Source organism: Macaca thibetana, chromosome 5 (genome assembly GCF_024542745.1).
Source record: "Macaca thibetana thibetana isolate TM-01 chromosome 5, ASM2454274v1, whole genome shotgun sequence".
Classification (NCBI taxonomy): Eukaryota; Metazoa; Chordata; class Mammalia; order Primates; family Cercopithecidae; genus Macaca; species Macaca thibetana.
This window is the reverse complement of record NC_065582.1, coordinates 176,819,237-176,845,348: the sequence shown is the minus strand read 5'-3', so window position 1 is coordinate 176,845,348 and position 26,112 is coordinate 176,819,237. Positions and strand designations below refer to the sequence as shown.

Genomic DNA, 26,112 nt, shown 5'->3' with positions numbered 1-26,112 from the left:
TACCAGTCAAATCACTTCTGGTTGCTTGAGGTAGCAGGGGCTCCATCTGCAACATCAATTCTGGAATAACTCATTTATAGAACGGGAATAAGAACCCCTAGCTTGTAGATGAGGCCACCAGAAGGATGAAATGAGGTGTGTGAAGTCCCGAGCATGATGTCAGCATATAGCAGGTCCTCAGTAAATGTCAGGGTCTTCCTGTGGGTCAGAAATAGGGTGTTTCTAGTTTCACTTGTCTGGTTTGTTCACACCAGCTGTGCCACTCCCACATGCCCCTCCAAGTGTCCCCACCTCCCATCTTGCTGGATCAGCTATCCCCAGCTTTCTGGCTACAGAAACCACTGCCTCCACCGCACTAAGCTGAGCTTCCTTGAGACTTGATGGGACCAAGGTCCTTTCCCCATTTGGCTCAATAAAGGCATTTTTCTTGGAGAAACTTTATGAAATGAGAAAATTCTGTATCAAAGAGGCAGGCTGTCCAGCTCTAATCGCTGAGACCTCCAGGGCATGGCGCAGGGGGAGTTGGCACCCACAGCCTGGGACACCTGGATACCAACGCCCCAGGCTGGAAAAGGTCCCTGGGCCCTCATCAGTCAGCAGCTGTGCTGGCTCTGATCAAACCAAACCAAACAATGACTCACAGCTCCCCATTTAAACAATGCAGCAGCATCTCATATTAGAGAAAAACTGATAACAACCTCAGAGGCCCACATTAGGAGGACAGGACTTCACAGAAGGCAGCTCCACACTGCTGTTCAACATCCTAGTGATGGAGGACTTTCAATAGCATAGAAAGGTGCTTACAAATAAATAGTAAGCCAAAAAAGAGAGTATTGAACAGTGTATATGGATGACCTTCGGATAAAGAACGGATTCAGATGAAACATTAAAAGCGGCCTCTGGATGGAGTCTGGGTTTTGACTGTGTTCAGGCCCAAGTGTACCGCCTATGGGCAGCCGTGGGCCAGTCACTCAATCTCTCCCTTATTTGTAAAATGGGGTTATTGGCATAATATCTGCCATATGGGACTGGTATACAAATGAGAGAGATCATCTGTCACACACAGAAGAATGTTTGTATGTGTAGCATCATTATCACATTTCTGTGCCTTTTTTTTTTTTTTTCTAATGGAAGTCTGTTGCTTTTACAGTTACTGAGATAAAGTGAGACAAAGCAAGAGGTAAAAATGAAAAGAGTGGGGGGTGAGGGGACGAAACTCTGGGATTCGGAGATACCCATTTTGTAGACATAATTGCCCGTTGTTTCTGCAGTGACAAAATGCACAGGGTCCTCCTGTAATCTCAGCCCTCTTCCACAAAGTCTTGAGCCTACTATGCCTCTCCCTCACCCCAACCAGAACTTATGTCATTTGACACAGTCTCTGCTCATCGTTCCCTCCTGCTTTCCTTGAGAACGGGTCTCAGGTCACATCAGAGGCACCTGCCATGGGACATGCTTCTTTCTCTAAGATCGCCTGGGTTCCCGGAGCAGCCTGCTAAGATGGCATTGTGGGGTGGGATCAATTGAAAGCACCAGAACTTGCTTCTGGGTTCTCTCTCTCTTGGTTCACCTGAATCTTCTTTGATCAGGTTCTAACATCTGCCGCTAATTGGGCGGCTCTACCCTTATAGAGAGAAATGTTGATTTTGCTTTTTATTATCATTTGTTTATCTGCCTTTAGGGAAGGAGCAGAGAGAGGAAAATAATAGAATATACCATTTATGCTGGGAAATGTATGAGGAGTCAAGTTAATTGCTCTACAGAAACCCTGGGCTTGAACATTAACACCATGGGGGATGAGCGTCTGTGTCTCCCCTCCCAAGAAGACAAAACATTGCCAACTCAAAAACCACTGGAAAAGTAATTTCTTATCAAAGCCAAGCCATTCAGTATTATTTGTGTGGCTGCCAGTGCTGTTTCAAATAAATCCTAATTTATATTGGATGGTGTGGGGCCAGTGAGTTAGACTCCTAAAGTTAAGTTCTCATTCATTCTTTCTCACCCTTTCCTTCCCTCACTCACTAATTCATTTAATAAACATTTTTTGAGTATTTTCTGTTTATAACATGCATTTGTGTAATGTACATCTTATATATCCAGTAGACAATTGTATAATAAACTTTGGCTGGCTTTTGTCTCTGGTTCTTAGGAGGTAGCCTGTGAATTCTTGGGACTTCTTGAGTTATTCATGGCAGACCTCTCAGAACCCCCTTGATAGTGTATGTTAACAAGATACACTATCAGGTATCAGATACACTATACAGGATGGGGGTTGGCCATGCCAGAAAGACCAGCCATGTGATACAGGGTTGGGGCTTTGAGCCGAGTGACATCAGCCCTACCTCCAGGGAAGAGAGGAGGACCAAAGATTGAGTCCAACCTTATGGCCAATGATTTGGTCAATCACATCTACATGATGAAACCCCAATAAAAACTTGGAACACTGAAGCCTGGGTGAGCTTTCCTGGTAGACAGCAGTCTGTGGGTGGAGAGAGAACACCAGAGCTGGAATCCTTCCAGATCTTGCCCTGTGATCTCTTCTTGTGGCTTATTCTGATTTGTATCCTTTTTGCTATAATAAAGCTGTAATTCTAAGCATAGCACTTCCTGAGTTCTGTGAGTCATTTGAGCAAATTACCAAACCGGAAGGGGTACTGAGAACCCCCAAATGTGTTACCATATGCTCAGGGAACCCCTGAGCCTGTCGCTGGTGTCTGAAGTGAGGCCAGTCTTGTGAACCACTGTGCTCTTAACCTGTGAAGTTTGGCCTAAATGGCTAGTTAGCATCAGGAGTCATGGCGAAGCTGTGTGCAAGGTACTTTAATGGACGCCAGGGAAACAAATGAACAGTATTGTTTTGGGTGACACTTTGAGCTGTACAATCCTAACTTTTGCTAAGCCTGCAAGCATTTTCCCCAAGCTACAGGCTAGGAACTGCACAAACAGGCACCAAGTTCACTCTCTATCCTTGTGATTAGCCCTGAACTGTCCCTCCCACCTCACCTTCTGTTCCCCCAACCGCTGCACTCCCTGTTTGCTTTCTCATTTTTATTTTCACTCATGCCTCCTATTCAACACACTCATTACCTCAACTTTGGTGCTTTTCTCTTGGTGACTTTTCTTAATGTCCATCCCCAAGTGGTCATTCTGCCTAGGCTGGCTGTTCTCTTGGGCTTACTGCAATGTGGGTTCCTCCTACAGTCATGGGAAGTGCATGAGTCCTGGGTCAGGAATCCATCCAGGTCTATCACCTCAATAGTTGCTTCTCATGGATCAGCTACTCTTGAACACCACACCCCTTGGCTTGTTTTTTGTCTTGGTTGGGCCCTTTTGGACTGAAGTCTGGGCTTCATATTGTCCGCCCTGCCACAGACCTTGCATTTCTTTAGAACACTGCTTCCGTAATCTTCCTATGGGCTCTGTGGACAACACCCATGAGCAAGAGGAGCTTTGATGCTTTGCCCAGGCACTGGGTTTGCCCAGGCACCATCATCACGCTTTGCCCAGGCACCGTCATCCCACCCAGGCCTTTATCAGCACTGTCTGCCCATTTCAGTCCCTAGAGAATGGCCCTTGGGGCTCAGAACCCCCCACTCCAGTCTGTGGGTCTCCATCCAGCCCTCAACAATCTCTCAGGTGGATTCTAGACACTGGGTGCTCACAGGTACCAAGAGGACTTCTTTCAGCACAACTCTGGCAATCATCCCAGATGACTCTAGCAGTATAATGAAGCAGGTTCCAGGCACGGCAACATTTTCCTACCAAAGGTCAAGGATTACAATGGCATAAATCTGAAGCCATTTGCAAGGATTCAGGTGAGCATATTTGCATGCATGACTGTCCGAAAATTCAGGCTGCATTTGATTGGTATGCAAATTAGCCCTGAATTTGGCAGTCTTTTACAATAACTTCAGGATGTTTTAGACAGACAGGTAGGTAGATGGATAGACAGAAAGATACAACTATGCCAATTAGAGCTAGTCACCGGAAACAGAAAGGACAAAGCCTAGACAATCAGCAAAACATGAACAAAAGAAAGGAGATTAGAAAGCAAATATCTTCAGGAAGATTTAGGTGCTCGCATTTAGATGCTATGCAGCACAGGCTGTGGATTAATTATTCAGCCAGCCAGCCCTCTGCCCAGAGGGACTAATGACACAAGGAATCTACAAGAGCCTCCTCCCTTTCCTAAAACTTCTAGCACAGGGGTTAGCCAACAATTGGCCAGCAAGTGAAATCCTAGACCACCATCTATTTCGTAAACAAAATTTTATTGGCACAGACCCTGGCCCATTCATTTACATATCATCTATAAATGCTTTATCTCTACATAGCAGAGCTCAGTAGTTGCAACACAGGCCATATGGCCAACAAAGCAAAAACCATGCACTATCTGGACCTCCACAGAACATTTGCTGGACCTTCACAGAACGTTTGCCGACTCACAGAATGCAGCAGATCAGCCTAGTGGAACAGAAAGAAGGGATACTCGGGAATTACACAGACCAGGGTCCAAGTCCCCATCTGTGAACATGGTGGAGGCGGTCCTAGAATTTTTCCATAGGACAGACTCACAGCTGGCAATTTGTTTGAGAGTGAAGAGACCTAAGGACTTGCCTTGGACTCACTTTAAATTTAAATTTATCCATTTGCTCATTTAGCAAATATTCTTTATGAATGCTTACAATGTGTCAGCCATTGTTCTAGGTGCTGACACTGCAGAAGCAAGGACCTTTCTAAAGTGAAAGGAAGGATGGACAAGAAGTAAAGGAATATATCGTATCTCAGCTAGTGTTAAATACCATGAGAAGAAATAAATTCACTGAGGGCTAAAGTGTGACAGAGGGGCGCCATTTTGGATAGGCTGGTCAGGGAAGACATTTCTGAAGAGGGAACATCTGAGCAGAGGCCAGAAGTAACCAAAGGAAAGTGCACAGGAAAATCAGAGGAAGAGCACTGCAGCCAGCAGGAGCAGCATGCAAAAAGGCCCTAAGGTTCCAATGTGCAGTGTGTTTGAGGGGAAGCAAGTGGGGAGAAGGTTGTGTAAATGGAGAAGAGGGAGTGAGCGGGGAAATGATGATAGAGTGGTCACAAGGCCCCAGGTACCGTGTAGGTCACCACAGTCTGGCTTGTTTTCTAGATATAGCAGGTTTTGAGCGGAGGGACAATACATTATTCCTTCATTTGTCAAGGATCCCTTTGGCCTTTGGGTAGAGAATAAACTGTAGGAACCAGAGTGGAAACAGAGAAACCAGTTAGGGTTTAGTCTAGAGAGTGAACAGAGCCTAGCTACTGTGGTGTTCATCATGGTGATCAATGCACCAGCACAGCACAGATAACCCTGAGTTTCAACAGCTAAGGACAATAAGAACCTCTTGCCAGTTCATGCAAAGTCCAGTGTGCATTTAACGGTTCTCTGCCATCCGGGGAAAGAAAGAACTGAATATCCTGAGGGATGCTGCCAAAAACCAGGCCTCATGCGGCCTATCAGCACCTCTGTTCACATCCCACCCACCAAGCTGGCCAAGGACCCTTGTGGATGCATGAGGCGCAGGTGTTCTCTTCCAAATGGGGCACGAAAAGTAGTCAGATCCTGGGGATTCTTGGAAAGTTGGGTGGCCAGGAGGCACATCCAGGTGATCGTGTTGAGGAGAGGTCAGTGGGAATTTTTAGGAAGTGTCCCATCCCTGAAACTTGGATGCATTGGCTTCCCTCAGCCTCAGTTTCCTCGCCTTTAAAAGGGGGTTAGTGATGGCTCCCTTGCAATATTGTAACAAGGATCCAATGTGTGCACAATTCAGAACTCGGCCAAGTGCAGAGCTAGTGCCCAGAGGTGAGTTATTTTTGTTTTCAGCATTACAGAAAGTTTCCAAATATCTGAGGAGAGAGGAGCACCGAGAGTTTTTAAGGTTGAGGCTGCCACGGCAGCTACTGCATGGATTGTTCTAATGGTGCAAGCTGCCTCCCCCGAAGGTAAATGCCCACGGCCTGCAGTCTGTGCCCCGATCACCTGGGCCCCCAGTTATCCAACAGCTGGAGAGGCGAAGCTGGCTGGGCCAGGGACTTGCGAGACTGGGCCGGTGCTAAAGACAGCATCCCTTCCCATGGGGCGGCATCCACACACCACCCCCTGGTGGCAGCCTTTGTTCATCATGTCTGCGAGCAGACACCCACCCAGCACCCAAAGCAGCACTAATGTCTGCACCTCTTCCATTCCAAGGGTTTCTTTCTTCTTCTCAAGAGCCCAGCACCCCAGGTGAAGCCTCGCTCTCGCACCGCAAACCCCCACCAGGCTTCGGTCCTTCCAGCCTGCGTTAGATCCCATTCCTTAAGAGTCTCTGCTCTGTTCCTGGTCTCCCTGGTCCTGGGGCTGCCTCACTCACCCATTCCTATGCCCACTGCAAGGGGAAGAGAGAATTCGAGGTGATCACTGGACGCTGGGCTGAGCTCCTCCAGCATCACGTCTCCTTTAATTTCACAGCGACCTCACAAGGGGCTCGACGCCAGCCCTCTACAGAGGCACCTACGTGGGGAGCTGGGATTCTGTGCAGGCCTGCTCAGCTCACGCTCGGGGTGGTCTCCACCTCGGGAGGGCCTCCCAGGGTGAGCCTCGGCCCTCAGCCTGCTCACAGCCTGGGTGGTGCCGGATCATGCTCCTGTTCTGGCCTCCGCAACCTTTCTGGTCTGGCCTCAGCTCCCCTTTCCAGCCTCTACCTCTCCAGCCCCTTGGGCCCCACATCCAGTTACCCTTAGGTCTTCACCATTCCCAGAAAGCCTCGAGCTTTCTCTTTCAAGCCCCAGAGAGGCCCGACTGACCTCCCCAGGTAGAATAAAGTCCTTCAGCTGTCCTGTGGCTGCATGCAGCCTGCCTCACTGTCTGGTATTTATTAAGCCTCTGTCACTGCTGCTGGTCTGGGGGCACCTCGAGGACATGGACGTATGTCGTATTCATCTTTCTACCCCAGACACAACAAGGTCAACACCCAGGGAAGGGCGCTGAAGGATTGCCTGAAGAGTGATCCCTCTCTTCTCACAAAGCAGCACGAGTAAACAGAAAACATCAGGGCCTTTAGGCCGAGCAGAGCAGAGGTTACAGGACCGCAAACCCCACAGGGAGGGAAGAGTTTGGGGAGTGATTCTAGCCACTAATAAAGCCGTCTCTGGTTTCTCAGTTGGATCAGGTCCTTTATGAGGATTGCTCTACGAGATCCCTGAGGGAGGGAGGGGTCGGGACAGGATTCAGACGATCACAGGTTTCTACCTATAACACGACGGCAGCATCATCCACCTTGTCCTTGAGCCCCTAGGTTGTTGCAGTGAAACCTTGCCCTGTCTTTTGGTTGGTAGATGGACAGGTAAGCAGCCCTGGGCTTGCTGTGGCTCCTCCCATCTCCCCTTGTTCCTCTTTGCTTTCATCGATCATGTTAAACTCCCCCACAGCTGGACTGCTGGTGCCTGCCATTAATGGTCAGGGGCAGGAAGGAGCAGCGGAGCGCAGGGCATGGGTCTTGGATTCAGACAGACCTGGGTTTGAATTCCAGCACTGCCACCTCCTGGCTGTGTGATCCTGGGCAAGCTGCTTAAACTCTGAGCCTCTGTTTCTTTGTTCATGAAATGAAGGTAACATCAATAATTAACTACCTTGAGCCGAATTGTGTCCCCTCCAAAAATGTTGCATGACATTTTTGTTGCAAGGATGGCGCATGTTGAAGCCCTAACCCCGATGTGATGGTATTTGGAGGTGAGGCCTTTGTGAGGTTACTGGGGTTAGCGGAGGTCATGGGGGTGGCCTCATGGTGGGATGAGTGTCTTACTCCCTTGCACTTTTCCTCCCTCTGCTGTGTACAGACAGTGAGAAAGAGGCCATCTGCAAGCCGGAAGGATGGTCCTCACCAGACAACGAATCCACTGGCACTTTGATTTTGGATTTCCAGGTTGGAGAAGTATGGGAAAATAAATGTCTATTTCTGAAGACCCCAGCCTGTGCTATTTTGTTACAGCCAAAGACACTGACGTCTCAGTATTTCTGAGAATGGAATGCGCCTGGCACGCAGTACATTTTGGCAGAGTTGATGAGCTGGTGATCACAGTCTCTGCTCCTCTTCAAAGACAGACGGCACATGCAGGGAAGTAGCTGCCCAACTGGGGATGACACTTCCCAGCCCCTGGATCTGGGCAGATGGCTCAGTCCTGGACTCAAGGCCTTCTCGGGGTGCTTGCTCTGGGCTCCTGTAAAGTATGCATGACGAGCCATGGTCTCGAGGCTCAAAGGACATCAGGCTAAAAAGTGCCTCGTGATGTCTCAAGACTGAACACCTTGCTGTTCATGCTGGCCACAGAGGTAGAGCTCTGATAGCCCGAACAAGAAGTCCCGTGGCCTAACACTGGCTGGCACAGAAAGGATCTGTTTTAAAAATGACTGAAAATGTGTCTGATGCCTGGGAAACCAGAAGCCCACCCAGGGCCAAACTCTGGCTCCACTTGCTATGTGACTGTGGGCAAGTCAGTGAACAGTGTGCCTCAGTTTCCTCATCTGTAAAATGGGGATAATAATGATCCATACCTCACAGGGCTGTCATGAGGGTGCACTGAGCTGATTAATGCGTCAAAACTGCATGGAGGAGGGCCTGCACCTCATGCGGGCTTTTTCCATCTGTGCTGTTACTGATGCTGTCATAATATATGTTATTCATCTTAAGAAACATAAAGGCCACCCTGGCTGTGTAGGTCTTCAGAAATCCCCTCCTCTCCCGAAATGGAGGGAGGGCATGTTAAACCCTCTTTGTCTGGCTTACCACGGTCTTTCCCATTAAATACCTCTAAGCTCTGGCCCCTCCTGTCCTTCTCACTGACATCAAAGTTGCTTTTCTAAAAAACAGTGAGCATATTAAATAAGTAAACAAATAAGAGGGCACGTGTTCTCAGGACCTCCTGAGGCTGTGTCATAGTTAAAGAAAAACAAATTTTAATTTAAAAAACTGTGAGTTGTAAACCCCCACCCCCATGAAACTGCCATGGTTCCCCAGTGCCCAAGACTAAAATCCTGATCCTCAGCCTAAGATCTTAGGCCCTCTTCTTTTGACTTCATCCTGCTTTTCCACCTGTTCTTTCATCCCAGCTCCCCATTCCCCCTAGGTACTGGCACATCACACGCTATTAACTTCCTACTATGCCACCATGTGGGCACAGTCGGGCCTTTGTGTGTGTGCTTCAGCTCCCTACCTCCCTGTGACACCTGTGGAAATCCTACACATCCCTCATGGCTCAGCTCAAATACCACCTCCTCCAGGTTGTCTTCCCTGATCCCCAGAGTTGGACACATCATAAACTTTCAACAATGCTTGCTAAATGAATAAGTGAGTAATGGGATTGCTCCTTCCTCATGTTCCCACAGTCAGTGCTTGAACCCATAACATTCTATCCCAGGTGCAAGTTTCACATATCTCTGCTCCACAAGCCATGAGCGCAAAGGATCTGCCCCCTCTCACCTGGATGTTTTGATGAACTTTCAAGATGAAGCAAGAGTCCAAATTCCTAGCCCTCTTTCAAGGACAAATATGGACAAGTCAGATCCCCATCTTGAGATGACACCACAATGACAAAATCAAAGATCACCGACTGTTGCCAGTGCTTGCTGAAGCCATCTAGGCCCCCTGGTTTTCAAACTGTTTTTAGCAACAGAACTGAACAATGTCAAATAATTAACAAACTTTTTCAACATAGAACTGATCTGCGCAAATAGTGCTTAGATCCCTGAGGCACCTCTGCAAAATTCCAGGGCTCCTGGGAACCTTTGAGGCTCACGGGCCCAGGCTTCCCCTGTGTTTTATACACAAGGATGCCCGACTCCCAAGCAAGGAAAAGCCTGGAAGGCACTCGGGGCTGTCCTCAGCCTGCTTCCTGTCTGCCCCCAAAACAGCCTGTGCTCCAAGAACCTGGAGCTCCCTACATTTCCCCAGATGTGTCCTACAACCCGGCCCCCATCCATCACTCCACCTTCCAAACTTGCTCAGGCATCACTTCCTGCAGGAAAGCTTCCCTTAACCCTCCATCCTGCCCTTACCCGTGGGTGGTGGTGGGTCAAAACCAAAGCCAGCACCCACAGGATAGCACCTAAACCTTACAGCCTAGGTAGGCAGGACCCAACCTTTAACTGCAAACCAGAGGCACAATGTGAAGAGGGCCTGGGAGAATTGCACCTGGATCTGATTTCAGAGTAAACCACAAGCCAAAGACGGGTCTTATCCAGCAGATACCTGAGTGGCCTCTGGTTGTAATTTAAAGTCAACAACAACAGGCCGGGTGCGGTGACTCAAGCCTATAATCCCAGCACTTTGGGAGGCCAAGGTGGGCAGATCGCTTGAGGCCAGGAGTTCCAGACCACACTGGCCAACATGGCGAAACACCATCTCCACAAATACAAAAATTAGCCGGGTGTAGTGGCGCACGCCTGTAGCCCCAGTTACTCGGGAGGCTGAGGCCGGAGAATCACTTGAACCCGAGAGGCGGAGGTTGCAGTGAGCCGAGATCGCAACGCTGGACTCCAGCCTGGTGATAGGGTGAGACTCCATCTCAAAGATTAGATAGATAGATAGATAGATAGATAGATAGATAGATAGATAGATAGAATAGAATAGATAGATAGATGATAGATAGATAGATAGATAGATAGATAGATAGATAGATAGAATAGATAGATAGATAGATAGATAGATAGATAGATAGATAGATAGATAGATAGAATAGATAGATAGATAGATACCAACAACAACAAAACAAATCAAGAAAATGTCCAAGTTTCCATGCATAAGGCCCCTCCTGCTCCTTTCCCCGCATTAGGGGCCAGAGGACAGCTCCCCACCCCACCCCGGGACTTCCGAAGCCCCCTCTCATCGAGTCTCCCAACGTTCTCTCAGGACACCCACCCTCCAGCCGCAAGAACTGTCATTCCCCGCCCCCTGTCCCCGTGTCATCATTGTCTGTTTTTGTGCCTACCCGCCCCCCCCCCCTGCCCCGAGCGGGGCCTGGTGTCTGTCCCTGCGGCGTCCCGCACGAGACCGGGCGCTGGAGCCCAGGGCCCTTGCGCACCCGAAGGTTTCCGCGGGGCCGCAGTGCCCTCTGCCGGGCCTTGGCGCGCACTCACCGGGGCGGGGGCGTTCACCACCGACAGGCTGTAGCCGTAGAGGAAGGAGGAGCCGAAGGCGCCCGCGAGGGAGGCCACGAGGAGCGAGCAGGACCAGTCCTAGGCGGAGAAGAAATCACGTCAGAGCCGGCACCGGGCGCGCAGCCAGGTCCGAGGGAAGACCTGGAACGTTCCCTCAGCTGGGGGAGGCCTTCCGGGGGAGAAGTCGTTGTCCTTGGCTGGGATGGAGGCAGAGAGAAGAGACGCAAATTGAGGGCCTGCAGACAGGGTTCCGGTCCACGTCCGCGTGCGCAGGCCGGGCGCCCTCAGGTTTAGCGGCTACGCCTCTGCCTTCCTTCCGGGTTGCGTGAGGATCCCTGAAACGCAGTTTTCAGCAGGTGCTCTGAGCAGCTCCACATGATCCTTTTAGCGAATTTGGCGAGTGTCCGACCCGGACAGAAAAATGCAAAGCCAGACTCCAAGCGCTATCAGCCAGGCGTGATTCTAAGCACTTTCTGAGCATTGTCTCTGAGTCCTTAGATCAGTGCTGTTATATCCTGTATTACAGGTGAGGAAAGAGGGGCACGGAGCGTGGCTGGTGCTATCTGTGATGGGGACTGAAGTCTAGGTGGCCTGGCTTCAGTGCCCCTGTAGTCACCACTGCACAGTCCCCTGCTGACTCGTCACCTGAGTGCAGTGTCCAGGGGCCTGAGGTTGCTGACCACCACACAAATGTGCACACACACACACATGCACATACTGTTCTAGGCTGAGGTGTCAAACTACAGGGGCTGGTCCAAGCCTTGGGACAAGGGCATGCAGACATAGAGATGCAAGGTTTGGCACAGAGAACAGGGTGTCTGCCTTGGTGTTGTCCTGTCCTGCAGCCCCATCTAAAGACAGCCACCACCAGGACAGGGCCACAGGACAGAAACACCTGGATCCCTGGCAAAGGCTGACAAACTGGCACAAGCCAGGGCAGGAGGGACGGCCATCCTCAGCTGGTGGGGGAATATGGGCCAAGTGGACAGGGACCAGGTGCTCCAGAATGCACTTTCTTTGCCATCATTTGACATATTTGTGAGTGTGTGTGTTTTGTAGGCGCCAGGCCCTGACAGCGCTGTGGGGATGCAGCAGTGAAGAAGACAGATGGGTCCATGGTTCAGGGACCCGAATCAGTCAAATCCCATCTGGAATGGAATGTGGGTCTCTAATGGCCACTTCCCTGCTCTGCCCATCTCGTTTGTCTCCTCTAGTGCTACCAGCCACAAGATAGAGCTTTGGGGCTTTGAGCCAAGTGATATCAGCTTTACCTCCAGGGACGGCCCCATCAGCTGTAGGAGCCTGATCAAGTGACTTGACTTTTCTGGGGCTCACCTTACCCACCCGTGAAATGGGATCTCAATAGCAGCCCTGGCCACACATGTTGTTGAGGAGCTGCTGCAGAGGAGGTGCTCCGTAGAGGCTGCTGATCACATGCGGGGGCAAGAGGGAGCATTTATAAGCCTTGGGGATGGGTGCTGCCAAGTGAAATGTAGGAACAGAATATTTTTCTGCAGTGAGAGGAGCTTGAGCTGAATGGGGATCCCCAATGGAACAGAATCACATTTCAGATGAAACGCCTGTTGTCTATCATTCTTTCTCTTTAAACCTATCCTCTGAGTCTTAGCACAGATACCACTTCTTCTGAGCCCCTGGACTGTGCCATCGTTTCTGTGCCCTGTGCCTTCTTTGCTCCCAGCCCCGATGTCCTTAGAGGACACAGACTCCTCCCTTATCTGCACCCCATCAGATTGGGAGCACCTGGTGTGAAGTGCCCCTGCCAGAGGCTGGTGAAGGGCCCGTGGGGGCCGTCTCCTCCTGCCTCAGCTGTGCTCCCCGGAGCCCTCTGCCTGTGTGGCCCGCCTGTGCCCTCCACCCGCTCCCCACTCACTGCAGGGGCAGAGGGCGCCCGCTGACCGACGGCGCTGCTGCCCGTGCCGTGCCCCAGGGAGGGTAAGAAGAGGGACACCACCATACAAGCACGGGGCAGGGCAGTCTGCCACTATACCCTCATTCCATGTACACACCCAGCCTACCAGAGACACTGTTGCCCCAGTCAGCTGGGGCTTGGAGAGAGTATGCCAAAGTCACACAGATGGAGGAGTGCAACTCAAACTGGGGCCTCCCTGCCTCAAAGCCCCAGATCCCCCAGCCACACGCTGCCAGGCTGGGGCTGAGCACTGTCACATGGCTGCCACCCAGGCCTGCCCTACCCGCAGCCCTCCAGCCATGCAGAAAAGGTGTCTGTATTTACCTTTCTTCTCCCCCCACCTGGCACCCGCTCCTCAGGTGGTCACACTCCAGCAGTGCCCTCCCTGGCCCTGGAGGCCCGGCATGGCTGGTGTCATCTGTGAGGGAAACTAGGCCCAGTTCCTTGGAATTCATATTTTGTTTCCTTGCCACAGGTCTCAGTGACCCAGCTGATGGCTCAGTCCAGGGACCCCGGACTCTGCCAAGGCATCTCCGTGAATGAGGAGGCAGAGTCCACTTGAAGGAGGGCAGGAATTCCCGACAGGAAGTGTGGCAATTTGATCATGCCTGAACAGGAAACGGGGCAACATTTTTTCCCTGCTCCTAAGTTATTACAACAACGAAACAGTCCAAAAAGGGAAATCTGTCCTCTCTAGGATTACCACCCAGGGGGTGGAATTTTTTTTTTTTTTTTTCTTAGCATCTTTTTATTTTTCTCTCTTAACAAAGCCTGGAGCAGGGTGACTGCCATTAATCTAGGATACCTCCCTAATGCTTGAAACAGAATGGAGAGGTGGCTGAATTTGACACAGAAGCCTGGATACAGCTCTGCCCCTGACTCCTCCTTTTTTTTTTTTTTTTTTTTGACCGAGTCTCTGTCTGTTACCAAGGCTGGAGTGCATTGATGCAATCTCTGCCCACTGCAACCTCCGCCACCTGGGTTCAAGCAATTCTCCTGCCTCAGCCTCCCGAGTAGCTTGGACTACAGGCCGTGCGCCACCACGCCTGGCTGATTTTTGTGTTTTTAGTGGAGACTGTGTTTCACCATGTTGGCCAGGTTGGTCTTGAACTCTTTACCTCAGGTGATCTGCTTGCCTCAGCCTCCCAAAGTGCTGGAATTACAGGCGTGAGCCACCACGTCCGGCTGACTCCTCCACTTTTTAACTGTGTGTCCTCAGGCAAGTCACTTTATTCTCTGAGCTGCCACTTCTACCACTGCAAAATGGAATATTGACCCCACTCTGACTGTCCTACAGACTTATTCTGAAGCTCAAATAGAAAACAGCCAGCCCTGATTGGCGTGCTGGAAATGAGCGTGGGCTATCCTGGAGCCTAGGACAAAGGCGAGGGCTGTGGGTTTGGAAGAAAAAGAATTCGCCTCTTAGTCATTCCTCCGTCCTGCTCATTCAGCACTGGCTGACGGGACATGTCCTGTGTGCCAGCCCCAGGCTGGCTCGAGGACAGTGTTGAGAAGGCGAGGACCTCATACACGCCAGGAGGTTGTGGAAATCAATTCATCACATGGCCATGTTGCCTCAGATGCCAGAGAAGCACCTTCAATTTTGGCTAGGACAGTTCATTACCAGAAGCAGAGAGCAGTGCAGAGGCTGGGCCAGAGCCAGGGACAGGCTTGGTGAATGCACAATGTCCAGGAGGCAAGGTGGGGCTCAGTCCACAAAAGAGAGACCAAAAAGTTAGCAAAGTACGTTTAGTAAGAAGCACACACTAACATAAAAGGTGTGGAGTACAGCAGACATGCCAGGAACCTGGAATGCGAAACGCACACGGAAACATCCAGCCCCGACGTGCACGGTGGTGGGAATGTGGCTGCTCACAGCAAGTGGGGAACCAAGACTTGCAAAAACGAAGACGACCCCTCGGGAGTTAGGCTGGGGATGTATTGAGCACACCAGTCATTCAGTGCAATCGTCCTTCTGCATATTAATCTGTCAGGCACGCCCCTGGGAGAAGCGGCTATTTCTTGAACTGGATTTCAGCCGTGCAGCCTGGTTTCCTCATTGAGTGGTGGGCCTAGAGCAGCATTCTGATGTGCACATCCTTAATTACAACATGGCCTAAAAAGGCAGGATTCCCCAGGACAGCATGGAGGAGGCACCACACCAATCTCAGCTGGATCTCGGAGACCCCCTGGAGGAGGCGGCTTCTGAGCAGATGGAGAAGGATATGGGGTGAGAGGGCAAGGAGCCAAGGCCTGCAGGCACAGATGCCTGCAGTGTGTGGGAGGAAGTGAAATTGTCAGTGGAGCATGGTTGGGGCCTGAAGTGCAGGAGATGGGCAGAGGAGGGGCAGGGACAGCCGCATCCCTGTGCATGGAGGGTCCCTCTGCCCCTATGCTGTCCTGATGGGGACTGCGTTTTCATCACCTCGTTTACCCTCCTCATCCCGTTGCTGTGTCTCCCCTCTGTATACCCTCCCTTTTTCCTCATCTGTAACAGTGGGGACCTCACCAGATTTTGCTAAAGTGCAAATTGGATCAGGTGACCCCTCATCCCATTAAAAATTGCTTCGTAGTTCTCTGTTGGGATTGCAAATTCAAAAGGCACCAGGAATTAGGCAGTTGACATGAATGTGTAACTACGGCTGGACAGAAAGTAAGAGAGGGGGGGTGGGTCCCTCCCGGACCCAGATGGCAGCTAACCAGGGCTCCTGGTAGCCAGAGCACTTGCCTCACCTTCAGCTCATATTACACATGCACAGGACTTTCCCAAGTGTGTTCACATTCATGATACCATCCAGTCCTCAGAGGAACTATTAGACCTACATTTTGGTGCAACAACTGAAGTTCAGGGGGAGCATGCAGGAGCCCGCCTCCAAAGCCAGGACCGGTTCCCCATTCCACAGGGCCAGCAGCCCCGCACTCCAGGCAACTGCTAAGGAAGCAACTCCTATCACAGATGAAGTCATAAGACAAACATCCCCAGATGTTCTGGGCTGGGGCACGTTCCGCCTGCTCTGACACTCATCGGTTCCTTCATTCGCTCGTAACTTGCCTGTCTTTATGAAGTTCCTACTCATTCAGGTTCTCCTGACCTTGCTCAGGCCCTCCCTTCTGACTGCCCTGAACTGTGCTCACCCTTCAGCACTGAACTCCCTCGCCACCTCCTCCCAGCAGCCTCCCCAAATCTTGCTGCCTCTGTGCTCCATGTGCGCTGCTCACACGTGCCTTCCCCTCTGCACAGGAGCTCACCGCGGGCAGGGATAGTGTGCGTCTCAATGGGCTGATTGTGTCCCCCCAGATTCACATGTTGAAGTCCTCACCTCCAGCACCTTACAATGTGACTGTATTTGGAGATAGGGTTTTTGAAGAGGTAATTAAGGTTAAATGAGGTCATATGTATGGGGCTGTATTCCAGTATGCCTGGTGTCCTTATAGGTAGAGGAAATGAGGACACAGACACACACAGAGGGATGACCACATGAGGATGCAGGCAGAAGGCAGCCACTCATGCCAAGAAGGGAGGCTTCAGAAGGAAGTAACCTGCTGACACTTTGAGCTTGGACTTCTGGCTTCCAAGACTGTGAGACAATACATTTCTGTTATTTAAGCTGCCCAGCCTGTGGGACTTTGTCATGGCAGCCTCAGCAAACCCACAGTGTCCTAAGCCTCTTTGTATTCCTAGCCTTCCTCCAGCCTGGCTCAGGGACAGGGTCCAGTAGATAGGCATCACTTCTGGAATTGACCTTAAACTGTCCTCTGGATGATTTCCTAAGGCTAAAAAGTTATCTTAGACAAGGTGGAAATTTCCTAGCAGGGAAGAGTTGGAAAAGAAGGGGGGGTTTCTATTGAGTATCATTTAAGCAGAATGTTTGAAATGACTACATCCCTTCCTTCGTTACACTAAATACTTAGACAGTAGATTCTTGACTCACCTAATGTAAGCACCAAGAAAAGATACAGTCTCCACTTAGAGAGAATTGCTGTCTATTTGGCATTATTCTTGTGTGGGGTCTTGGGTAACCTCAAACAGGTGACTGCACCCTTATCCTCCATTTTACACCTCTATGGGGACAATGATGTTCAGTTTGTCAGTTTCACACTTTGTTGACAACTTGGTAAATGGACTTGTGTTGATCTCTGTCCTACCGAATACAGGTTTATTATAAATACAAATACATTTTCCCTGGAGTCACAGTAGCTTCCACACTCATCACAGGAGACAAGGCACAGATAGTCCAAGGTTTAAGAAGGATTCAAACCTGTACTAGCCACATAGCCTTGGACAGTGGCTTCATCCCTTTCTGAGCCTCAGTTCATTGCCTGTAAAATAGGGCTAGTGATGCCCTCACCATGGTTTGATCCAGACAGAACCATGTAAAGAGTCTGTCTTTAAATGGGAGCCCTATGTACAGGTCCAGCACAGAGTAGGCGCTCTCTGGCTATTGGTTCTTTAATCAGGTTTAAAGAGAGGGTCTGATGAGTCCCAAGAAGAAAGAAAGTCATTCTATTAATAGCTGCTGAGGACTTCCTGGAGGAAGGGGCAGGTGGACTAAGCCTTGTGATGGATTAGGGGGTGGATTTTAGTGTATCTTTAAGGATGATGACATAATCATTGTCAACATCAATGTCCCCTTGTTGAGAAATGACCTTTGTAATGGAGACTTTTGCCCCAAGCCCAGAAAGTCACCAGCAGATCAGGACTGTCAATTTCACTCTTCTGAGCCTCACCCCATACGCTCTACAATCCTGATGCCTCCTTCCCATAGAACTTGGCTTTCAGCTGCTGCTCACTCTTTTCTCTGGCCAGCTTCACCTTAACAGCCTCCCCTTGACCCAGGGGGAAGGGGGAACTACCCCCTGGGTGACCAGAATAGTCATATAAGGGAGACAGAAAAAAAAAAAAAGCACTGACCAATTTCTTTTTCGCTGAATCACTTTCTTCGTCTTCTCCTTGGTCCTTTTTACTGAGTTTCATGGTTCACTTTTCAGGTATTGAACTTTTGTTGTTGTTATTTCTGAGAAAGAGAAAAAGAAAGAAGCCATTAGACAGCTGCTTTCTCAGATGTGCAAGTCAGAGGAGGTGGCCCAGAGCAGCCTTCGAAAGGTTTGCTGTGAGGAGCTCTGGCTGGGATGCCAGGATGGGACTTAGCAGCATCCTCACTTGGGCACCTCCCTGCTCTCCTCTGTCCTCAGTTTCTCTATTTTTGAGTGCAGGGCTTCCCACACTTGCCTTGTTGCTTATTAAATACAGGCTGTTCTCTGGAATATTTTCATTCAGATGGTAATTCGTATGATGAGGCACATTTTGAAAACACTAGGCTAGCTGTCTCCAAGATGTAAAAATAAAATCAGTGCAAATTAAAACAAAGTGCCAGTCTCACCTGTCAAATTGGAAACAGTTACCAAAATCATACCCTGAATCCCTGGCATGACAGAAGTAGAAAATTCTATAGCTTTTCTGGAGTTTGGAAATATGTTTCTAGAACCATAAAAATATTTCTGCCCTTTTGCCCAACTACTACACTTATAAAAATGCATTCTAAAGCAGGAATAAAAATGTGCACAAGGAGCTAAGGTCAAGATGTTCATTGCAGCATTTTCCATGTTGGAAAAATGGTATTTATAATAGGATAAAAAAATATCTAGCAGAAAAATATGGATAAATTGCAATACATCTATATGATGAAGTCTTACGGAGTCCTTAAAAATTATGTTAAGGAGTCCTTTAAAAAAATAGGACTGGCACGGTGGCTCACACCTGTAATCCCAGCACTTTGGGAGGCCGAGGCAGGCAGATCACGAGGTCAGGAGTTCAAGGCCAGCCTGGCCAAGATGGTGAAACCCTGTTTCTACTAAAGATACAAAAAATTAGCTGGACGTGGTGGCGTGTGCCTGTATTCCCAGCTACTCAGGAGGCTGAGGCAGGAGAATCACTTGAACCCAGGAGGTAGAGGTTTCAGTGAGCCGAGATTGCACAATTGCATTCTAGCCTGGGTGACAGCGTGAGACTCTGTCTCAAAAATAAATATATATATATATATATGAGAATATTTGATGCCGGGGGAAATGCTCATAATAAATTCTTACTTGACAAGAAAAAGGAAGATATATAAACAAACATTATTCAACATTAGTTGTCGGGTGGGGGGAGGGGGGAGGGATAGCATTAGGAGATATACCTAATGTAAATGACAAGTTAATGGGTTCTGCACACCAACATGACACATGTATACATATGTAACAAACCTACACGCTGTGCACATGTACCCTAGAACTTAAAGTATAATAAAAAAGAAAAAAAAAGATGCCCTTTTAATAGATTCACAAAATATATGTACTTAAACTATGTTCACGTGTCTTTTCGCTTAAACCTAAAACATCATATTTATACGTTAAATTATTTATTCAACAAATATTAAGTGCCTCGTATTCTAGGCTATGGGGATACAATTCTGAGGAAGGCAGACCTTGCCCTGCCCTCGTTAGGAGAAGAGGTAGTTTCAGAAGAGCAAACAGACTATGCATGGACGAGTGGAAAGGGAGAGGCCTGGCCCAGCACAGGATGGGAGAGCAGCAGACACCGGCCGCAGAGATGAACAGAGGACAGATGCATATTTATGGACATGGAAAATAGATGGGCAGAAAACCGACCAAACCATTAATAGTAGTTACCACTTGGCCAGGATATTCTAGTCAATTTTTATCTTATTATTTGTTTTCCTATAGTTTTCTAATATTTTGCAGTGAAAAAAATATTTCTATAACTAAAGAAGTTTTTCAAATTGCTTTAAATTAAGAAGAAAAATTGATGTAAGATTTAAGCCCTTAAAGTCTCAGGTAGCCAGGTAGAGTTAAAATAATGCTTGAATGTCCTGCTTCCTAGGACAGAAAATACACTTCTGGAAGAATATCCATTTCTTACAGTATGATGGGCTCTAAGCTACTGATTTAGGCTCAGCTGGTCTGACAAAAATGATAGTTGCTGAACCACTGGGTCCAAACTTTACTGTGATATTCGAGGCCGTGCACTGAGGGGCCAGCCCCTCCCCTCACATCCCAGCATGCATGTGAGGGGAGCACCAGCCTCTGGACCTCCACGTTCCTGTAGCCTTGTGCTTCTCAGGCCTGTCTTCCATTGCATAGGCTGCACCATTGGCCTGGGACGTCTTTGCTCCTTTCTCTGTCTCACCTTCAAGGCTCACCTCCTCTGTCCATTTGTCCCTTCTGGAAATCTGAATCACTCCTCCTGTGCATCCCACAGCGTATCCATTAGCCTGGCAGGAAGCAGAAGGTATGGACTGACTGTTCTCTCATCTGTGTCCTTGTCACTGATAGGAAGTGACCTTCCTATCCATTAGCCCGGCAGGAACCAGAAGGTGTATGGGCTGACTGTTCTCTCATCTGTGTTCTTGCCACTGACTGTGACCTACATGTAATGGCTCATTTTATGTGTTGAGTTGGTTAGGCTGTGGTGCCCAATTGTTTGATCAAACATCTGGAGAATTGTCCAGATATTGCTGTGAAGGTATTTTTTTTCAATATGATTAATGTTTGCAATCAGCTGACGTTAAGTAAAGCGGATGACTCTCCATAATGTGGGTGAGCCTCACCCAATCATTTAAAGACCTTAAGAGAAAAAGCTCAGGTCCCCTGCAGAGGAAGGATTTGGCCTCAAGACTGCAACACAGAAATTCTGCCTGTGTTTCCCACCTTCAGAACAAGACTGCAGGGAACGTCAGCCTTGCCGGAAGTTCTAGCCTGCTGGCCTGCCTTATGGATTTTGGGCTTACCAGCCCCCACAACTGCATGAGCCAATTTCTTGAAATAAATTTAACCAGATAGACAGACAGATAGGAAGTGTGTGTGTGATGTGTGTGCATGCATGTGTATTTATTTATTCATGTTATTGGTTCTGTTTCTCTGGAGAACCCTGACTGATATACTTCTATACTCCTCACGCTCAGGGGCCATAACCGATTCATCTCTGTGTCACAGTCTGACAGAGTTCCTGGCCAGAGGTAGGCAGGGCAAGCAGAATAGATGGAGTGGAAGAGAGGGGAAGAGGTGAGACAGAATGGAGTCAGGTGGGATGGGAGGGGACAAAGAAAGCCAAAATGACAGTAGTCATGGCCACCACCCTGCCCGCCTTGAGGGACTCACTCTCATTCTATTTCATGTGAATGACCGTCTCTGCAAAACTCCAGGAACCGCCATCCTCACAGATGACATGGTAAATGTCCCCTTAGAAGTATGCAACATGGTGGCCCTACAGGGGCCTAAGGATGAAAATTGTCTCCAGATTATTAAGCAAGAGTCACGATTTGAAAAGATGTGAGTGGAATAGAAAGAGCAAGGCCATTAGAATCAAGACCTGAGTCCCTATCCTGGCTTTGCCACTGTGATCCAGGGCAAGTGACTTAACCTATAAGTTTATTTCCTTATCAGTCAATTGAAGATAGATATTATTCTCTCATATTATAATTGTTAAATGAGGGATACAGTAGCTAACAGGTCCTGGGAGATGCCTGGCAAATCCTTGTTATATCCTTTATGGCAACTATCATTCACTGAGCTAGAGAAGACTCGGAAAGTAACAGATTTGTGGGTGGGGGAAAATGAACAGTTCTGGTTAGGAAATGTTGACCTAGAAATGTTTGTGGGACATCAAATCATACACATCGCTGGGGCAGCTGGAAATAAGAGTAGTGCTCAGGAAGTGGTCTGGTCTGGAGATAAATCAACTGGTATTTAATGCCATGGGGTTAGGTGAGGTCACCCAGGGAAAGAGGGCAGAAGGGGAAACTTTCTAAGGAACTCTAACCTGGAGAGAAGCTAGAGATAGTCAATTTCAAAGGAGACTGAGTCAGAGAAACAGGGAGAGCAAGGTGTTAGGAGTGGCAAGACAAGAACTGTAAGGAGATGTGAGTGAATATTAATCAGGGGTCACGTAAGAGGCATGATCAGCATCCATGGCACGTGGCCACATGGAGGTCCTTGGTGACTGTTACAAGGGTGCTTTGAGTAGAGTGGTTGGGGTGAGGCTGGAGAGCCTGCAAGAGGAGTCTGTGTACAGAAAGTTGTCAGAGAAAGTTAATGTGAATAGGAGCAGAAGAGGTGATGAGGATGTGAGTCAATGTATGGGTAAAAGTACAGCAAAGATTGCAGATGTGGAAGTGTGGTACATGGGGGACTTCTGTCCAGCGGCATCTGTATTGAGTCCAGTGGTACCCACGTGAAGGATGGGAAAAGCCATCAACTGCGGGGGAAAGAAGGAGGGTGATGGTGACAGGAGTGAGAAGCCGGAAAACAGCCACTAGGGAGTGTGGAGAGCTGTCTTAACAAGCCTGGTCAGGTTGTGGGAAGGTGTTGAGGGCCTATTCATGGCTCAGTAGTGGAGAAGACAGTGTGGGGGAAGATGGTGGGCGTCCAGAGCTAACACTTTAGATCAAGCTTGTCCAACCCTTGGCCTGAGGGCCACATGCGGCCCAGGATGACTTTGAATGCAGCCCAACACAAATTCGTAAACTTTCTTAAAACATTATGAGATTTTTTGGGGGGGTGGTTTTTGTCTTTTAGCTCATCGGCTATCATTAGTATATTTTATGTGTGGCCCAAGAAAATTCTTCTGCTTCCAATGTGGCCCAGGGAAGCCGAAAGATTGGACACCCCTGCTTTAGATTTGAGAACAACTGAGGGAAGCTGTGATGCCAGCTGTGGTCCGAGCATGGCTTTTGTTGGGGTATGCCTTGTCCATTCAAACTGAAGTCAGAGCAGATGAGCAACCACAAATGTGGAGGAAGAAGCCAGTACAGAAACGGGGGGAAGGAGAAGAGAAGGCAATGAGGGGCCATTTGCAAAGGATATTCCTGTAGGATGGGACTAGGGCAAGGGAACATGGCCACAGGGTGGGTGAAGAGTGCTTGGCAGACCCCAGATGATGAAGCCTCTGTGTTGAGAGAGAGGAGGCTGAGGACAAAGAGACAATCGTGCATTCTTCCCAGAAATCATGTTGCAGGTAGAGAACATTGTCAGCTCCAGGAGGATGTGGGTGGTGGGTTGTCCTTTCTGGGTCACTATCAACTCCCATCTTCTCCTACTCCCTGTCAGCAAGGAAAAGGCAGAAGGTTGTTAAATCAATAAGAACCCACTGCCACTGGAGCTGTATCCAGCAGAGGCTCAACACTGTGTGCCTCACTCTTCAGAGATCACTACAGAGCTGAAGATGCTTTCGTCGTCCCTGGGACGTCACAGTGGGAAACTGCCTGCCTGTGCAGTGCAAGGCCATGTACAGACAGTTTGTACCCCAGGCATGGACTCTGGAGCCATGGGTTCAAATCCCAGCTCTACAGCTTACTAGCTGTGTGATGGGGAAAATTACTTCACCTCTCTGTACCTCCATTTCTTAAGGTTTCAAATGGAGGAAATAACAGGACCTACCTCTGCTGGCTGTTGTGAGGATTAAATGAGTCCATGTATGTGAAACACATAGCAAATGCTAAATGCACTCAGGCGAGCCTCATCATCCCCAGAGGCAACACAAGTAATAGCCTCTGTGGAACACAGAGAAGGTGCTCCTTGTTCATAAGCGCCTCATGGAAGGGATGATGTCTTAAAACCGGTTTTAAGAAAAAAGGGACCTGGCACCATGGCTCACACCTGTAATCCCAGCACTTTGGGAGGCCAAGGCAGGTGGATCACCTGAGTCAGGAGTTCATGACCAGCCTGGCCAATATTGCAAAACCCCATCTCTACCAAAAATACAAAAATTAGCCAGACGTGGTGGCACACACCTGTAATCCCAGCTACTTGGGAGGCTGAGACAGGAGACTCGCTTGAACGCGGGAGGTGGGGGTTGCAGTGAGCTGAGATCGCATCGTTGTACTCCAGTCTGGGCAACAAAGCAAGACTCTGTCTCAAAAAAAGAGAGAGAGAAAAAGGAGAGGGGCCCATTTGGTCTTTGACTAGAGAACCCTAAAATTCCTCAAAATAATTTTCTAAAGCTTAAATAAAATAATAAATACAATCCATAAGATAAAGCACAACCTCTGTGTATGGTGAGAGCTCCGAACATACTAGGTCCCTGTCTTTCCCATCTTCAGTAACAATACTAAAATGACTGCTATTCAAAACTAATGCTCTGCTGGGGCCCACAGGCGCAGTCATACTGGTTCTTAAAAGATCAAAATGCTGCTGTGCCCATTGGTGAATAGCCACCTCCCCAGGTCTCCTGAATGCCCATCTGCAACCTAGGCAGCCCACGCCCCTTTCTGCAGGGCCTCCCCACAACCTAGCAGCTGCAAAGTTAATATCCAGCGCAGCAGAGGATGAGGACTCTGCTCCAGGCGATCTGATTGGCCCCTACCTAGGCTGCATCTGGAATTAAAGATTTAGAAAATGACTTTTGCTGCTGCTAATAAGACCTTGTGTCTGATGCTATGCCAGGCCTATGTTAGAAAGAAAGCAACCAAAGCTCGAAAAAGTAACTTCATTCACCCAACCTGTCACAGAGGTTGGATCTGAGCCCAGAGAGCGTGAAGGCAGACCCTCATTCAGAAGCTGGAGTTGGGTAGAAGGAACAAGGTGAAGAGAAGACACTGATGAGCGTCAGTGTACCCAAATGTCGGCAAACTGCGAACGTGGACTTGTTCTCACAATTCCAGTTCGTGCAAGCTGGAGATCACGCTTCCTTGAAATGCCTGTGGTCGCTGCCTCAGACACTGTCCACTCTAAAATGTGGCCCTGCAGGGCAAAACCATGTGCATCCTACAAGTCGCTGGCCAACAGCTCTGGACAGAGAACCCCACAACACATGCAGGGCCCCTAGTTCTCTGATTCACACTTGGCTGTGACATTTTTCTTAATTTTCAGGGTTGTCTGCTGATTTTGGCATGAAACTAAAGTGGATCCCAAAACAGGAAATTGAAAATGAATATAAAAAATAGAGCAGCTTTAAGGTGGGGAGAGAGAGAGAGGGAGTAAGGTGCAGGAGAGGAGAAAGAGGAGGAGGAACGGAGGGAGAAAAGAAGGAAAGAAGGGAAGGAAGAGAAGAAAAAAGAGAAGGAAGAAGAGAGAGAGGAAGAAAGAGGAGGGGAGGACAGGGAGGAGGAGGAAGAAGGGAGAGAAGAAAGACAGGGAGAGGTAAAGGGAGAAAGGAAGGAATAACGGGAGTGGAGTGAGAAAGGAGAAAGAGACAGTCATTACCAGATTATCAGACACTGGAATAATTACCATAGCCATAATCACTCATAATCAACTGCGTTTTCTGGATTAGCGCTTGTCAGATGCCACACTAAGCACCTTATGTGTGTATTCCCCCTTAATCTTCACCAGAATCCTGTAAAGTTGATTTCAAATCCCTCAGTTTTCAAATCTCTCATTCCTGCTGTTCTGTAATAATCTCGGTAATTCTTGAAATCCTCTTTGAAGCAGACCCAGGTCTGTGAGCGTGACTTACCTGTCTCCTGGGGTTTCCCTTGCCTGTTCTAGTCTAAAGAGCAAATGGAATACGTTTCATATATAGATGGGCTCTCAAGGTAATCAGATGTAAATCTGGGACATTGTCAAGGAAAACAGCATTAATGATTAAACTCCATCCAGCTGTTACTGTAAAGATTTTCTAATGCCCATATTGATAAGTGATTAATGGTTAACTATTGATGGCTAGTTCAGCTTATTACAAATATACTCAGATGTGTGTCAGCATATTCTGGACTGGGAGTCTGAAGGCAGAAGAGTGTCAGCAAAACCACTGCTGACTAATGGATTCACCTCAGCTTCACCTCCCTGGGGGTCAGATCTGTTCTTTTTTAACATGAGGATGTGCCCAGCTCAGGGCCCACCTGCCTGGTCTGAGGGGAGGATCAAATAAGTGACATGGAAGAGCAGTAAAGCAGGAACCAAGCAGTAGGTGGATGGAGTCCTGCATCCAAAGGAGCAAGGCAAGAGGCTGGCTCTTGCTGCTCGGTCCATGCGGCAGGAAAGTCAGCTATAGGGAAAGAGCTGAGCACCATCAGTCTCA

The 26,112-nt window shown here is 48.8% G+C and overlaps 2 protein-coding genes across 3 annotated transcripts in view; both read right to left on the bottom strand.

Annotated features, from left to right (window-relative positions):
- Positions 1–13,438, bottom strand: part of NSG1 (neuronal vesicle trafficking associated 1) — a 556,677-nt gene extending 543,239 nt beyond the window's left edge. Inside the window, exon 1 of one of the 2 annotated variants that reach the window (XM_050792226.1) lies at positions 13,429–13,438. The gene's annotated coding sequence lies outside the window, so the exon portion shown is untranslated. Of the gene's footprint in view, positions 1–11,002; positions 11,013–13,428 lie in introns of those variants that run through there. The other variant, XM_050792225.1, reaches the window with a different exon arrangement.
- Positions 1–25,620, bottom strand: part of SLC2A9 (solute carrier family 2 member 9) — a 199,004-nt gene extending 173,384 nt beyond the window's left edge. Inside the window, 5 exon segments of the mRNA XM_050789970.1 lie at positions 11,144–11,242; positions 18,007–18,109; positions 21,255–23,194; positions 23,885–24,002; positions 25,549–25,620. Of these exon segments, the coding sequence (XP_050645927.1) occupies positions 11,144–11,242; positions 18,007–18,069 (162 nt within the window). The 5' untranslated portion in view covers positions 18,070–18,109; positions 21,255–23,194; positions 23,885–24,002; positions 25,549–25,620.
- Between the last annotated feature and the right edge of the window lie 492 nt (positions 25,621–26,112).